The sequence below is a fragment of the Microtus oregoni genome, unplaced genomic scaffold (genome assembly GCF_018167655.1).
Source record: "Microtus oregoni isolate MIOR12 unplaced genomic scaffold, Mior012 000016F_ref0000370, whole genome shotgun sequence".
In the NCBI taxonomy this organism is placed as follows: domain Eukaryota; kingdom Metazoa; phylum Chordata; class Mammalia; order Rodentia; family Cricetidae; genus Microtus; species Microtus oregoni.
Window position 1 is genome coordinate 11,226,023 of NW_024543075.1, and position 16,726 is coordinate 11,242,748.

Consider the following 16,726-nt stretch of genomic DNA (forward strand, 5'->3'; position numbering starts at 1 on the left):
AATTTGCCAGGTATTTATTTGTAACCAACCTGACATTTAAAAGCACCTGACTTAAATGACCTTTGCCGGTGAGGGACTTGAAGTTTACAGGAGCACAGCCCCTCCTGCTGGAGATAAAACAGCTCTCCTGTAAACGCAGCACCGGCGGGGAAATGAAACAAGGCACTGTCATCCATTCCAGAAATGTTTGCTTAAGGACCCTGGGATGGGACAGAGCCAGAAAGAACACAGACTGGACCCTGCCCTCTTTAGCCTATTCAATGTGCAAGGAGAAGATTTTCTAATTAACAGAACAATTAAATTGTGATTATTGTTACGAAAAGTTCAGAGACAGGAATAGCATTGGGGAGGTGGCACTTCTACATCAGGCATTCGGAGGAGTGGATTGGGGGGGGGGGTACGTAAGCAAAGACTGGAAGGATATGAGGGCTCCTCCCTGCTGGAGCAGGAGTAGGAGGGAGCAGTGCTCTTGGTGGCTCAAAGGGCATCTAGTGTGTTGGGAAGAACCGAACAGACAAAATATGATGTGTGGGGGACACCTAGTCCAGAGTAAGAACTTTAGGAGGCTTTGGGGGGGAAGAGAGGCACTGCAGAAATCAGTAGACCATACAATCACGGTTATTCGAGGTACTGATGGCAGCAGGAGGGGAAGGGAGGGGACACACACTTGGAGGAGGAATAAATTTACATGCTGGTGAAAAGGACATGTATGAGGGTTGGTGTGGAACCAAGACTCTAAGATGACTCCAACTTCAGGCTGGAGTGAGTAGGAGTTGGTAGAGACAGTGGACAAACAGGTTTGGAGAGAGGAGTCACTCCCCTAGTGGAAGATGCTGTTTATATCTCTGTCTGGAGCTGGTTCTTTGTGGCTTTGAGACAGGGTCTCCTCTATCCTTGATGGGCCTTGAACTCACCACCTCAGCCAGATGACCCTGAGCTTCTGATCCTCCTGCCTCTACCACCTGAGTGTTGGGATTACAGGCCTATGTTACTCTCCTAGCTTTTGTAGCCTGGCCTGCTTCGGGATGCATTATATATGTTTATGTCTATGTATAGGAAAAGAAACTAATATATGTAGATATAATTATGTAAATTTTCTTCTCCTGTAAAATATATGTATATACTTTACAGGAAAAGAAAAACATATACATGAAAAGGAAAGGAACCAGCCTGTGTGTCGCCTGCCCATCAGAGCACAGTATTTGTGATTGGCCCAGGGTACGTAGGGAGTGAAAGCAGGAGGGAGGGGCTTATCTTCATTTGATAAATATATTCAGTTTTTGCATCTGATAATTATGCACATATTATATTTAGAATGTGGGTTTCTTCAGGCTTGTCTGCTTATTCTTATGCCAAAGACACCCAAATCCATCCTGGTGTTAGATATTAGGGAAGGAACGGTACCGCTGGAATTAATAGTTTTTTTGTTTATTTGTGGTTTTATTTATTTACTTATTGTCCTTTGTTTGGGACAAGCTCTCACTGTCTAGCCTTGCCTCACCTGGAATTCACAGACATCCACCTGCCTCAGTGCCACCCCACCCACCACCCAATGTATGTACCACAATGCTCAGTTAAATGATTTTTTTTAAGGAAAAAGATGTACATACCCTGTGTGATTTTCACCGCAGGTTATCTGCCTAATAGTGAAGTTAGTTTACAAATAAAATAATTAGAGGTAAATATGCAAGCGAAGCCTCCAAGCCACCCTGAGCAGCCCAAGGTCATGAGCTGATTTCATTCGTCCTTTCCCTGGGGAATCATTTCTTGGCTCATTGCCTTGCTGTTGTTCTGCAGCACAGCAGAAGGCCCCTCCATCCCTTGCTTAGTGCCTGAGTTTAAGCCAGTTGGGGGTCTGAGAGGTTTATGCTTATTGGATTTTAATGACGCGACTAACAGGGATCATTACTAAAAGTAATAGGAAGCTAAGACTGTGGAAAAGGAATGATTGGACTGACAGGTTATTTCTAGCAGTTCCTTAGCGCTGCCCTTAGATATCCAACTAATTCTTTGAAGTAATTAAGAAGGATCCTCCCTCGTAATCAGTTTACTACTCCTGTGCTATTGCAGCCCCTCAGTAGTGGAAGGAATAGCGTATACCCCGGGCTTCAAACGTGCTCCCTAATCCCAGCCTAACAACTCGATGTTGCTCTAACTCCATTAATGGTATGATTAAAATTATTTATAGTTAGTACTGGTTAGTATCATATCTGTCAGGTTTCTGTTACCTCTGAAAGATCTGAAAGAATCAGCTATTTCCTGTCTTGGATGAGATCTGGGTGGATACACATATTGACAGTAAAAGAGACCATAGAGATTAGACCAGTCCTTTTAAAGATAAACTGACCATGGTTCACACTTATCCAAAATGGTGTTTATTAGATTGTGAAAGATTTCCTAAGGTGGTGATTTCTGAATTAATTAAAATTAATACAAATTCATTTTAGTATATGTGAAAAGAGATAAATCTTATATGTACATAAGTGACTTGGTATATATTTCCTACTTTAAATCCAATGGGATGGGGAGCATACATTAAGTCATGGACATATTAACTGTATTAGCCAGTGTAGTGGCACGTCTTTGGTCCCAGCACTTGGGAGGCGGAAGCAGGTAGATCTTGGTGAGCTCAAGGCCAGCCTGGTCTACATACTGACTTCCAGGCCAGCCAGGACTACATAGTGAGACCCTGTCTCATATCTGAAAAGTACTCTTTGGTGTGTCTATGTGTATGGTGCATATGTGAGTGTGCATATTTGTATGTGTGGATGCATGCATGTGCCCATGGATGCACAGGGTTGATGTTGGAAATCTTCAATTATCTTTCATCCTTATTCATTGAGGCAGGGGTTCTCAGTCAAACCCAGAGCTCGCCCAAACAGCTAGTCACCTTGCTGTGACTGCCCTCTCAGGCTGGGATTACAGGTCAGCTGCCACGGCCACCCAGCATTTATGTGGGTTTTGAGGATTGGAACTCAGATACTCAGACTTGCAAGGCAAGCATTTTAACTGCCAAGATACCACCCCAACTCCTGATGTAATAAAATGTCTTATTCAGCTTTCAAAGCCTCCCTGAGCTTGTTCCTGTTGTGTGTTTTAGGTTCTGTTTTCTCACTGCCCAGATAACTTTGTCTCTTCTTGTTGACTATATTTTAATTAATCTTTTTGCTCTGCTCCTAGACCTTTATTCCACAAGTTTAGGGCCTATGTACTAGGGAAATCTCTATGGGAATCACCTCTCCTTTTTTTTCTTTTCTTTTTTCTTTTTCTTTTTTGAGACAGGGTCTCTCTGCATAACAATTTTAGCTGTCCTGGAACTCGCCACCTCTCCTTATTAACCAGATTATTGTGCAAGCCAACTACTTCATACTTTCTCCTAGAAGCCTCTGTCTATCTTCCCTTCCCCAGGTTCAGACTCTGGGAGGTTTCAGTACCTCCTGAGGGGGTCTCTGGGTGCCCCAAACAGACCCTGTGCTGTGTGTTTAATCCCCAGCTCCCACACAGGGCTGTGCCACAGGAAGAACCAGGAAAGAGAACAGCAGAAAGTGTAGAGCGCTGGAGATTCTGAAGCCTGCAGCGGGCACCTCTAAACAATAATGCAAGCTTACAGAAATAGAGCTGCTGTCTCTAGGAGATACTTCACAGCTAAGGGTGTAGCTAAGTTGGTAGAGGGCATGATACAAACACCAAATCAATATTCCATCAGAGCACCACATGGGGTGGCCAAGGACCAGAAATTCAAGGTTGTCTTTGGTTACATAGTGAATACGAGGCCAGCCTGGTGTACATGAGACTGCCAAACACAGACACACAGACAGACACACACATCACTTAGATCATTTCTCTCTGAAAAGATCACACAGCTTGATCGATATCAGAGACTCTGGTTCAATTTGATATGAGACTAAAACTCATTATTGCTGTATGCCCATATTTTTTTCCAGTAGGTTTGATAGAATTCACATTCCAGTGAGGTGGGGGTTTTTTTTGTTTTTTTGGGTTTTTTTTTTTTTTTTTTTTTTTGGTTTTTCGAGACAGGGTTTCTCTGTGGTTTTGGAGCCTGTCCTGGAACTAGCTCTTGTAGACCAGGCTGGTCTCAAACTCACAGAGATCCGCCTGCCTCTGCCTCCCGAGTGCTGGGATTAAAGGCGTGCGCCACCACCGCGGCTTCCAGTGAGTTTTAAACACAAATGATACTGTATTAAAAAAAAAATCCTATCAAGCCAAGCAACGATAACTCCTAACTTGGAGACTGTGTTTGGCAAGTAAAAGAAAAGGGAGAAAGTCTTTAAATTTTTCTTGTTATTAAGAAATGATTTTTTTTTCAGCCAGATGCTGGTGGCACATGCCTTTAATCCCAGCACTCAAGAAGCAGAGGCAGGCAGATCTCTGTGAGTTCAAGACCAGCCTGGTCTACAGGGTAAGTTCCAGCACAGGCTCGAAAGCTGCACAGAGAAACTCTGTCTTAAAAAAATAAAAAAAGAAATGATCTTTTTTAAATGCCAGAATTTCCCCCTAGGAACATGGATTTGGTCCAAGTATTTTATTTTATTTTGAAATTATGCAAAAAAGACTACTTGATATATTTTTGGTATCAAACAAAATCCTATAAAAGTTTAAGTTCTTTCAAGTCTCCTGTCAAATAGTGTGCTTGTTTAAGGAACAAAGGAGGCAATAAAATAGTTTGGCTGGGGAGGTGGAAAGGAGCACCTAGGACAAAGTCCCTGGAAAGGTTGGGGAAAAAAAAAACAAGCAAAGACAGGTGAGTTCCAGCACCTCTCAGTTCTAGCAACCATACAGTACACAGCTTTGGCCATCTATCAAACACACACATTATAGTCCATTATGGCAGCTCATACCTTCGATCCCAGCACCCCATAAATAGAGGCAGGTGGCCCTGTGAATCTGAGGCTAGACTGGTGTATACAGTGGGTTCCAAACTAGCCAGAGAGATATGGCGAGACCCTGTTTCAAACAAAACAAAATGGAAAAAAAAAGTCGTAACCTCAGCAGTTTCAGAACATCACCAGTTCAGTAGGCTGGGTGGGTCAAGAAGCCTGCCACGATTACAAGGTCAGCCTGTGCGAGACAAGCAAGACAAGCAAGACACGGAATATTAAAAGGGGGGGAGGGGAGCTGGGGAGATGACTCCATGTATACAATGCTTGCAGAAAGTATGAGAGCCGAGTTTGTTGCCTAGAACCTATATAAAAAGTCAACTGTGGTGGTGTGATTTGTAATTCCAGCCATAGGGGAGCTGGAGACAGAAGCACCTCTGGGGTTCTAGCGAGCCAGTTTGATTAGAGCTCTAGACCAGTGAGACACCCTGCCGCATAAGCCAAGGTGGGAGCCTAAAGAGATAGTTCAGTTGTCACAAACACTGACTGCTCTTCCAGGGGACCCACATTCAATTCCCAGCACCCACATGGCTGCTCAGAACGGGCTGTAGCTCCACTCCAGTTCAAGGAGATCTGGTTCTCTCTTCTGGCCTCTGTAGGCAAAAGGCTTGCAAGCAGTGCACTGACTTCCATATAGGTATAACACCTGAACACACTAGAATAAAATTTAAAAACCAAGGTGGATGGCATTTAAGAAATGACACCTGAGCTTGGCCTCCACGCAAATGCACACTTACTTGTGCGCGCACCTGTATGGCACCTGCGCACATTTCCGTGCACAAGCACACAGATAAACAATCAAGCCGGGCGATGGTGGCGCACGCCTTTAATCCCAGCACTCGGGAGGCAGAAGCAGGCGGATCTCTGTGAGTTCGAGACCAGCCTGGTCTACAGAGCTAGTTCCAGGACAGGCTCCAAAGCTACAGAGAAATCCTGTCTCGAAAAACCAAAAAAAAAAAAAAAAAAAAAAAGAAAGAAAAAAAAAAGAACAGGGAGATTTTGTAAAAAAGCACAAATGATGAACGTTTGTTATGTATCTTACACTGGGAGGACGCACATGATTTATATATACCCCAGACTTTGGAGGTAAGGTCGAGGGGAGGCAAGATCTCATAAATCCAAGGCCCAGCCTCCTTGCAGGTTCATTAAGACTCAGAAAGCACTATTCACTATTAGTGAGCCCACTACTTGTGAGGACATCAGCAGTGCGCTGTGGAATCTGCGGATCGTCTGGCTCCAGGTTCGAGACCTGGCCCGGCGGGCTCAGCCTCTGCCCGCACCCCCAGACCCCAGCCCGCCGCTTACTGTGGGGCTCCATGGTCAGCTGCTCCCGGGGCCCCTCGGGCCGAGCCCTGGCGGCGCCACCCTCCTAACGCCTGTCCTCCGTGGCAGGCGTCGCTCGGGTTGCCCTGACAACCGCGGACGGGGCCGGGCGGGGCCCGGCGGACGGCGAGAGGGAGGGACCAAAAAGTGACGTGGAAACGCGGAGCCGCGCTCGGGCGGGAGCGGCGTAGGGGGGTCGGGGCTGGGGACTTCGGCTGCTCCCACGGAGCCGTGTGCCGAGCTCGGGAAGCCGCCGCCAGCTTCTGTCGGGACCACGCGAGCGTCGGCCGAGCTTGGGAAGCTCCCGCCCTGTCTCCGTTCGGCCTCGGTGGCCGCCGCTGCAGGTAACGGCAGAGCAGGCGGCGGGGGAGCTGGGAGGCCGCGCACCTGTTGCAGCCCCGCCCGACCCCGCACAGCTGAGGGTGAGGGCGCCCCAGCTCGGGAGGGAGGACCGCAGCTCTAGGCTGAGCTCCTCTGGACCCGAGAGGGTCTGAGACCGGATGCTCCCGAGACTCCCGAATGGGAGTCAGAATAGATCCTGCTCCAGCTGGAGGACCCAACCATTGCATCACAGTAACCCCAACTAGAATCGGAGCTTCCCTGCACCTGGCGTCGGCCCAGATTAGGGTCTGGATGACCCCGGAACGCCCGGGTGAGAATCAGGATAGAATCTGCTCCCGGCTGGAGGTCCCGGCCTTTGCAAGGCTGTACTCTCTCCCCAGGGTGAGGGTCCATTGCGCCAGGATGTTACCCAGGTCATGGCTCCGAGATAGACCCAGTGAGGACGTCCGCCTCCTTGGGGAGACAGAACCAGGCCTTTGCATGGCAACTCCCTTCCAGGATAGGTTCTCCAGCACCAGAATGTCGCCCCAGGTCAAGGCCAGGACGACCCTAAGATTCCTGGGTTTGGGTGCCCTCTACTCCGCCTGAAGGATTTGCCCTTTGCATTGCTTGTTCCAGAGTGGGGTGTCCGACCACATTGACCTAGGTGAGGGTGGGACTGTTGTGAGTATGAAAGCAGCTCCTGCCACGGTAGTAGGCCAAGCCTGACTCCTGAAACCTTGGGCTGTTCCTCCCCCACTCCTGCTCCGTCATCCCTACTGTCACCTATCACGTTTCAGGCCGTGGGCCCCCGCGTGGGATTTTGCTGACTAGTTTAGGTGTAGGGGTGTGTATGTGTGTTACAATCCTCCCTTTTTTGGAGGGGGTGGGGAATCATCGAATCAGCCAAACTGTGTAGGACACTGGTTTCAAAGACGCTGAACTAGGTTTTGCTTTAGGTGTGAAAATCACGAAGGAGTTTTATCCTGTATGCTGTAAAATTTTCAGACCACCCCAGAGAGTGTCATTGGTTAAGGAGCAGAAAAAAAAAGCCGGAAGGAAGGAAGAAAAATGGAGAAGAGATAAGGAAGAGAATGAGAAAGTGCAGAGGGGCAGAGGGAAATTGTAGGATTGATTTAGCATTCAGGTCTGGAGATTAAAGCCCCTCCATCAGTTCCTACTGCTGCCGTAGACAATACTAGAGAAAAATGGAAGGCCCAGCCACATTGGGGTCATATAAGTGATTACTCATCTTTGCCAAAGGAGAGATTTCTACTCTGTGGGTATCAAGGACACAGGGGAGAATTACTTTCCCCTAAGGGAATCACTCAAAGCCTTGTTGAACCTGCGAAGCATCTATTCTGTGATGGAAATGGACGTTTATTATAGTCTACCAGATTAGGCTCCCAGCTCTGGCTCTATGAGGGTGATTGTCAAAGCAAGGCTTATGTGTGGGTGTTGACAAGCAGTGTGATGTATGCAGAACTGCTACTACCTAAGCTAAAGTACCAAACTGAGACGTTTAGCTTGCAAGTGAATGTATCATGAGACATTTCCCATAATGTTCCTGCAACTTAGAGGGGGAGGAGCCAGAGTGTTGTAAGAGTTCTAGTTTTTCTTAATAATAAAACCCTGGAGCCAGATAGCAGGGTAAATGCTGAAAGATCAGAGAGACAAAGGAGCAAGGCACAGCCAACTCTTATCTAGCTAACTTGTCAGCCACAAAAGGGTTGAACTCCTGTCTCCTCCCACCTTATAGTCATCTCTCCACCCCGCCATATCACTACCTGCCTATCTGTCCAGACCTCCAGACCTCTATGGTTAACCGGTGGCTAGCTATGCTCTCTGATCTTCACACAAGCTTTATTTGTTAGAGCACAAACAAATTATCACCACACCAGGGTAAGATCTGGGTGCTTCTGTACACAGTATTTCCCAAACTCTGCTTCTCCTACACAAAATCAGAACGAGGCTTTCTCATCCAAGACACGGTTATGCCTGTCAATAATGCAATAGCAAAGGTCACAAACAAACCTGGCGTTGCTGACACACACAAGAGGTGTAAAGTTAAACCGTCCAAAACAGTAGGCTGGATATTAGGGAGGGAGCGCTTTCTTTTTTTTTTTAAAAGAAGAGTGACAGATCTCCAAGCTAAGGTGATGAATACTAAATGTAGTGACTGCACGTGGATTTTTAGAATGGAAAGGTGAAAATAGGAATTGATGGAATACCTTGTAATGGTTTAGAAGAGACCTAATCCTTGAAGTGGGCATTGAGGAAGTCTCACTCAATACATAAAGGCAGCTAACTGTGAAAGCAAGATTTTAGGGGATGTCATGCCTATGAAAGAAACAACTGGCTAGGGGGTAGGAGTGGGGAGGGACCTATCCATCACTCCCCTTGTTGCACCTAGCACAGTGCACTTGCCCAGTGGATGAGAAGAACTTCTGTGTAGGAATGTGTTTAACCTCAGAGAAGATGCTCATGGTTAGAGTTAGAAACTGTTAATGGTTAGGGCTTGAAAATGAATGATAAAGTTTTTATTGTCACTTTGGTTTTTTCCTACTAATATGTCTATTTCCTTTGCTGTGTTCAGTGTATTATTGGTGGTCAAAGGAAAAACAAAAAGGCATGGTATGGGGAGTAAGTTTCCAAGTTTCTTTGCGCACAGAGCGGTGACATCAAAGTAGCAAAGCAAAGCAGCCTTAGCCTACGATGACAAGGTAGCCAGGAAGACATAAAAAGCGCAGCCGTTCCTTTTCCTCCGACCTCTTGGCCACTCTCAGAATGAAAAGTAAAGACAACTCAGTCAGAGGTTAGCTTAATTTAGCACAAATAGGGCAGCCGAAATCATATCACTTGAGCGTGTGGGTTCTGTCCTCTTCCCCCACCGTCATAACTGGGAGAAGGGTTTTATTTTTGTTTTGAAGAGTTTTTGTTTTTTATTTTTGTTACCATGGTTTGGGTCTTCTTCCCTCTCTGCCACTTTCTGAATTCATTCAGGAGCTCAATCAAAGGTAGACTACACCCTGATTTCCATGTCTGGTTTGTGTTGTCCCCAGACCTGTTAGCAACTGCACTCCAGCTATCAGACTCCCCTGAACCCTGCCGCTCTGCTCTTTTCCTCCTCCGTGGTGTGATTTCACTCCAGGGTCTGGCTGGTTCTCACTTTCCAGCACTTCTTCCAGGAGGAGGTCCATGCCTACTAAATGAACTTCTCTCCCACTGGAGGAACTTGCCAATGGAGCTCTTGGCTCCAAAACTACTCTTTCTTCTAATAGTTATCTCTCTTTTGTTTTTTGGATCTTGACCCTCCGATTAAGCTTTGTTTTCTTTTATATAAACCCACAGCATGCTGCTTCCGTAGTCCCTTTGGAACAGAGTGGACTTTGATTGTGTCCTGAATGGGATGGCAACAGAGAGGACAGCTTCCGGTCTTTTTACTAGTCTTTATTTCTAAGTATACCTCTTTGGGAAAGCTGGGAGCAGCTGGTTGCTCATTATGATGGCAATTTGTCTAATAATTTAGTAAGAATCAGAATAAATGATGTGTAATTGTAGGGACGGGGAATTTAACGCTGTTGTTAGAATACTTCATGTGAACTAAGCCTTGGGTTCAGTTCCCACCCAGTATAAACTAAATGTGGTGTTCCACAACTGTCACCTCAGCACTGGTGAGGTAAAGGAAGAGGATCAGAAGTTCAAAGCTATGATGAGTTCAAGGCCAGCCTAGGCTACATGAGACCCTGTTTGAAATAATAATAGTGAAGTGTTAATAGATAATATTGATATCTTCCATATTGTAAAAGAATCCCCCCTCCCCAGACAAGGTTTCTCCATGTAACAGCCTTGGCTGTCCTGGAACTCATTTTGTAGACCAGGCTGGCCTCAAACTCCCAAGTGCTGGGATTAATGGTGTGTACCACCATGCCTGGTATAAAAGAAAAATTTAAATGTAGAAATTTTAAATGGAAAAGGCAATGTTGGGATAGGGCAAACATTTATTGAACAGCTATAGTGTGCCACCCTAACATAGTTTCCCATAAATGGAGACAAGGGAATGCCCAGGTGCGTGGGTGTGAGGGCAAGAGGGCTCCCCCAGTAGAGGGTAACTTGGGCGCAGACAAAAGGCAGCAGTAAGCAAGTGGGGCGGTAGTTGTTGCTGACTGAATATGTACAACCGCATACATAGAAGAGAGGGAAGTGAACCAGAGAGGTGCTGGGGGGAGGTTACAGAGAGCCCTTACTTCAGGACTGGATTTTTCTTTAAAGGTAATAAAAATTGTAGGTGAGTGACATGGTCCATTTTGCATATGGAAAGAACCAAAGATTAGTGAGAGTCAAAATTTGAGACAGAAAAGCAATGGGAGGGCCATTTGTTTTTGTTTGAGGTGTGGAGAGGAGGTGACTAAGAGTGGGTGTTGGTTACTGTGGTGCCAGTGCCGTGGGGACGGGGCAGCCACTGGAAGGAGCAGACTTGGACGTCTTGGTAACACCCACAAGGCTACTTCCCATGTCTGCTGTCAGGAGTAAGGTGGGCTCTCCAGCTGTTTGTTGAAATCTAGAGCACAAATGAAGGAAGCAAGCTTTGTAAAGAGTATGATGGGGCTGAAGAGGTGGCTCAGAGGTTAAGAGCACTGGTGGTTCAACCAGAGGACCTGAGTTCAATTCCCAGCAACTCACAACCATCTGTAATGAGATCTGGTGCCTTCTTCTGGCCTGAAGGCAAACATTCAGACTGAACGCTGTATAAATAAATAAATAGAACAGAACATAATAGAATATAGAATATGATGAACGGGCCTGCCAGTGGTCGCACTTGGGAGGCAGAAACAGGGGGACCAAGTTCGAGGTCCATAGAGCAAGTTCAAGACAGCCAGGGCTACTCAGAGCAACCCCAAGGGCGGGGGAGGATATGACTAATGAACTGTGTGCTGAGTTCAGGTTGAAACATGAGCACATGCTTGTGCTGCCCGGAAGCGGTAGTTGGATGTGTATATCTGTGACTAGAAAAGCCTGCAAAGAAGCCAGGCATTCAGAACCATTTTCTCATAGTGTCTTTAGTAAGAGGGGGATCCAGGACCTGAGGCACATGGATTTTTCAGTGGAGGAGGGCAGCAGTGAGAGACCCTCACAGACTAAGAAAAGGGTGGCCAGAAAGGTAAGCTGACCTGTAAGAAGGGCCCTAGAGTGCAGGTCTGGCCATTCCCTGAAATCCTTGTGCCTTCCACCCCACCCTGCCCCTGGTCGTTATTAAAATGAGTGCAGAGTGGCTGCAATTTGTCAACAAGAAAAGCAAGCTGGTTGGCACTTATAGGGCTCAAAGTCTCTATTATTCATGAAAACTGTAACTTCTCAAGTTGATGCCTCAGGTAGGTGGTAGGGTGCCGTACTTGGATGTTTGTTCTATTTCTTCATTGCTTGAATAAAAAAAAAGAATATAGTAGAACATGGTGGCAAATAATTAATTATAACACTCATGTGCTTGAGGCAGGAGGTAGAGGATAGCCTGGGCTACATAGTGAACCCCGTCTTCTAAATTAGTAAATGAATGAGTTAAAAAGTTTAATAAGATGGCTAAAAGTTCATTTTACAAATTTCAGAGGTAAAATAAATGTCATATATCTCGGGTAGACTGACGGCGGTACATTCCTTAGATCTTAACTGTACCAGGTCCTACCCATTCACTCAGAAGTAAGCTAGATTAGTATTTTTTAGTGTGTTATATTGATTCTGGTTTAAGGAGGAGCCCTTAAGTTATTATATACAATCAAAAATGATTAAAAATTAATATTGGAAAGCACCTAGTAGTCTGGTTGTGAGAATTTCAAGCAAGACACTTCTCTGTGGGGAGTTTGATATAATAACATTAAGAAGTCTTTCTGACCATGCGCTGTGGTGCACACCTTTAATACCTGCACAGGGGAAGCAGAGGCAAGGGATCTCTATGTAGTGAGTTCCAGGGATATGTAGAGAGACTCTTTATCTCCAAAAAAAAAAAAGTCTAAATCTAAAAAATATTTAAATTATACTATATGGTTCTTGAAATTTCACTGTAGAGCAGTGAGGTGGCTAAATTTTTTAATTAATCGTGCAATTGATTATTCAAGCTGCATTTGATATGGAGCAATGTTGAGTAAAGATTTAATGGTTTTCTAGGTGCTTTTCCAAAGGCTGATGGATTTTTTTTACATAATTTTATGTTTATGGGTGTTTGCCTGCATGCATGTCTGGGTGCCTCATGTGCCAAATGCCAAAAGATGGCATTAGATCCCTCTGGAACAAGGGTTTAAAATGGTTGTGAGCATCCATGTAAGTGCTGGGAACTGAACCTAAGTCCTCTGGAAGAACAGCCAATGTCTTCTGAGCCATCAGTCTCAAAGATGATCAATTTTATTTGTTTGCTTAAACTCGATGTCAGTGCTTTTGAAGTCTAAAAGTAAGACTTTAAAAATAAATAAATTTTGAATTTTGACTATATCTTTCCCAGAGAGATTTTAAGTGGCTCCTAGAAACCAAATATAACATTTTGGAGAAGGCAGGCCCTAGGAAAACATGGACAGAGAAAGACAGAGCCTTGCTGTGCAGCCCAGGCCAGCCTGAACTTCTAGTTTGCCTCAGCTTTGGGCACTGGGACTATAGGCCTGTGCCACCACTCCTAGCATCTGAAAACCTCATGAACATGACCCCATTGTGTCATTGGAAATGTTCTGTAGCTGAGAAAGTACTTGTGCTAAGTATTTGACTTGTAGCCCCATGAGGGCAACAAAAACCATGACTTTCAAATACATAAACAGGATTTACAAACAAATATCATTCTATTTGCATTTACTATGCATGTATATCTGTGTGTGTATGCATGTATGCAATGCAGTATACCACAGCATACACTTGTGGAAGTCCCAGGCCAACTTTCAGGATTCTGTTCCCTGTTCTCAGATCATCAGGCTTGGAAAAGGAGTGTCTTTCCTCACCCCTTTTAAAAGCACTGACATCTCTGCAGAGTAAAGTATTTCTTCACCCTGCACTGATACAATACAAACTCATTTTTTTTTTCTTTTTTGAGACAGTCTTACTGTGTAGTTCTGTCTCTCCTGGAACTTACTGTGTAGATCAGGTTGACCTCAAACTCACAAAGATCTGCCTGCTTCTGCCACCCAAGTGCTGTAAGTAAAAGGATGGGCTACTTCACCCAGCCAAGCCCCTGTTCTTTAAGGAAATTGGGAAGTAGCAGCAGGCATCATATACTAATCCAGGATCACCTGGGGTCAGACTGCCTTACTTCCCACATCTGCTCTATCACAGCCAAGATGCTAAAAGCAAGATAAATTAACCAAGCCTCGTCTGAAGACTTAAACTTCCTCATTTGAAAAAAAAAATGGGACTGATAAAGTAAACCCTCGTGGGTTATTAAGGGTTTAAGTGAAATAATCCATATAAAGTGCGTAAGTGCTTAACAGCATCTGGCATCCAGTAAACACGCTGTGACTGCTAATCAGCAGACTCATCCTCATCCTCCTCCTCCTTAGTCCAACTCCAGGAGGGTGTGACACCATATTCTCCAGCTGTGGTCTGCAGACAGGTGCTGGCCCCCAGCCTTCCGGTCATGTGAGGAGACGGGTGGGTATCTGGACTTCTTCAGTAGCAAGGCCACAGTGGGAGAGGCAGTGGGTTCTTTACACTCTGATACCAGCTTCTTGGCTTGCCACAGGGCAGCACTTTGCATAAAGTGCCATGATCTCATTCTCCAAAGACTCAGATGGCCTTTTCCCCTCACCTGCTGTCCTCATTCCTTCCCTCTCCTGAACATGAGCGTTGTGGGTTGTAAATACATTGATTGTTGCTTCAGCAAATGCTTACTGATCACGCTACCCATGCACATGCATCCCTGGGTCTGTTTTCTAGGGGTTGTAAAGGTAACGCTGAAAGCTCCTCTGAGCTCGAGCAAGAAGGAGATGGGTAAGTGTAGGAGTTGGTGTTTCGGCACACAGTCAGTGTTTGCAGTGGTCCCTCGGCATGCCTCAGATTAAGATTACCGTGCCTTTATCCTGTTGAGTCTTTGATGTTAAAAACCGGTGTTTGACTTGCTGATTAGAATTTCATGGGAAAAAAAAGATCAAATTTTGGCTTGTAATGACAGTATTTCCTAATTTTGAACTGCCCTTCTGCCACTTATACTATGTATTTTTGCAAAGTGACACACTCAGCACTTAATAATTTAAAGTCAGGGCCTGAAGAGATGGCTCTAAGGTTAAGAATACTGGCTGCTCTTCGAGAGGACCTGAGTTCAATTCCCAGCAGCCACATGGTGGCTCACAACCATCCATAGTGAGATCTGGTGCCGCCTTCTGGCATGCAGGCAGAGCAGTGTATATCTAGTAAATAAATAGATGAATAAGTAAATGAATAAATAAAAATAATTCTAAAATCAAAATGTCAGTTAACCTTAAAAAGCACCAAAGAGGCTTCATGTCCTGCAGGGTTTCCAGCCGAGATTCATTCTTTGTACAAAAATAAACAAACATGATAGTCTCATTAGTATGCAGATTTGCCTTTGACTTTAACAAGCGGTGATACTGTTTATATGCCAAAGAATTGTTTCAAAAGTGAATTTATGATTTGTGATCAGTGAATGTTTGATTTATGTATTGCTTTTACGTACGCGTATAACAAGGATCACATCAGAGTCAGAGTTTATAAAGGATGATGAGCAGAAAACACTAAGAAGCCCGGTGGAAGACCTGTCTAATCATTTGCTGTTATGTGCAAACACATGAAACATGAGTGATTTACTGCTGTATAGATATCCTGCAGGGCTTTTGCATTGGCTACATACAAAGCTGGGCATCATATAAAAGAGTAACTTAAAGAGGTGAGATATTTTATTCTGTAAATCCAATCTTGGGACTAATCGATCCCTCAGACCTATTAGAAAATAATATTAAAGTTTCTTGTCAAGAAATTTTCCTTAGCAGGGGGCTGGAGAGGTGGCTCGGTGGCTAAGAGCACTTGCTCTTCTGGAGGACTCAGGTTCAACTCCCAGCATCCACATGTTGCTTCACAGCCATTCATAACTTCAGTTGTATGGAATCCAGCTCCCTCCAGGGCACAAGGCACACACATGGTAGATAAACATACATTAAACAAAACACCTATACAATAACATAAATATAGAAAAAGAGAAAGTTCCTTAGTTTGTAGTAATTCTTAGGGTTTTGTTGTTGCATGAATTGCATTTACTGGTTTCTTCCGCTGGGTGCTCCTGCTTACAGCCACGCCCATTGTACCCTGTACCTTAACTTAGCCTCTTACTGGCTTCCCCAGAGCTGGATCTTATGAGCCGCTTTAACGAAACCAAAGGCAGATGATGAAAAGGTAGACAGGGTTAAAGAAAATAGTGTACTATCAAACTTAAGATGGAAATTGCAAGGAAAAGCAGAGAACTTTTTAAAAGTTGGTCAAGAAGCGTCCGAGTTACCCTGCATGTGAGCGGCCTCTGCTCCGGTGTGCAGGCCACTCGTGCTGTGGCTCCCCCTCGTTGTTGAAGTCACCCGCCCGGGTTTGCCTCTCTCCTGCATGGACCAGCCTTGCTTTCCTTCTTTTAGTTGCTTGGCAATAATATGAAGGGTATTCATATGTCATGAACAAAGAATTTCTATTTGGACACCCCCTCCGCTTTGGCTGGGCTGGAGCCCCGGGAGAGAAGCCAGCCTGTCTGCTCACACCATCCCAGCATGGGCACCATGCATCAGCCAAGTGTTGGCTGAATGAGTGAGGAGACCTGAAAATGTAGTCGCTGAGAATGAGGCTGACTGCATTGTTAGAGGTGCATCACATGTTTTAAAGGCGTAAAATTCCTACAGACCACAACACGGATCCCTACTTATTCAGGAACAGTTTGTAATCGAGGTTCCAGATCATAGGGGTTAGCAGTGAAGGACTGAGGCAAAGCTCTGGCAAAAGTCCCAGTGAATTCATGGGTGGCTGGGTAACTCCCTGGTCTGTGATGTGCTGGAGCAAGGGTAATGCCTGCTGGCTTTTGAATCTCAGGGCAGCCTTCTCGTTTCCAACAGTAACTCCTGAAGAGACCAAGGCAAACCCAACTCTGAATGCTGGACTGGTTAAATCTAAGCACAAGTACACGCTATTAAGTTTATGAATTTGCCCTCTTGCCCAGTCCTCCC

General features: G+C 45.2%; 2 protein-coding genes across 2 annotated transcripts in view; one reads left to right on the forward strand and one right to left on the reverse strand.

Annotated features, from left to right (window-relative positions):
- Window positions 1-6,299, reverse strand: part of Fank1 (fibronectin type III and ankyrin repeat domains 1) — a 103,485-nt gene extending 97,186 nt beyond the window's left edge. Inside the window, exon 1 of the mRNA XM_041667041.1 lies at window positions 6,204-6,299. Coding sequence (XP_041522975.1) covers window positions 6,204-6,216 — 13 coding nt within the window. The 5' untranslated portion in view covers window positions 6,217-6,299. The remainder of the gene's footprint in view (window positions 1-6,203) is intronic.
- Window positions 6,300-6,362: 63 nt separating this feature from the next.
- The window catches only part of Dhx32 (DEAH-box helicase 32 (putative)), a 52,329-nt gene continuing 41,965 nt past the window's right edge, over window positions 6,363-16,726 (forward strand). Inside the window, exon 1 of the mRNA XM_041666276.1 lies at window positions 6,363-6,565. The gene's annotated coding sequence lies outside the window, so the exon portion shown is untranslated. The remainder of the gene's footprint in view (window positions 6,566-16,726) is intronic.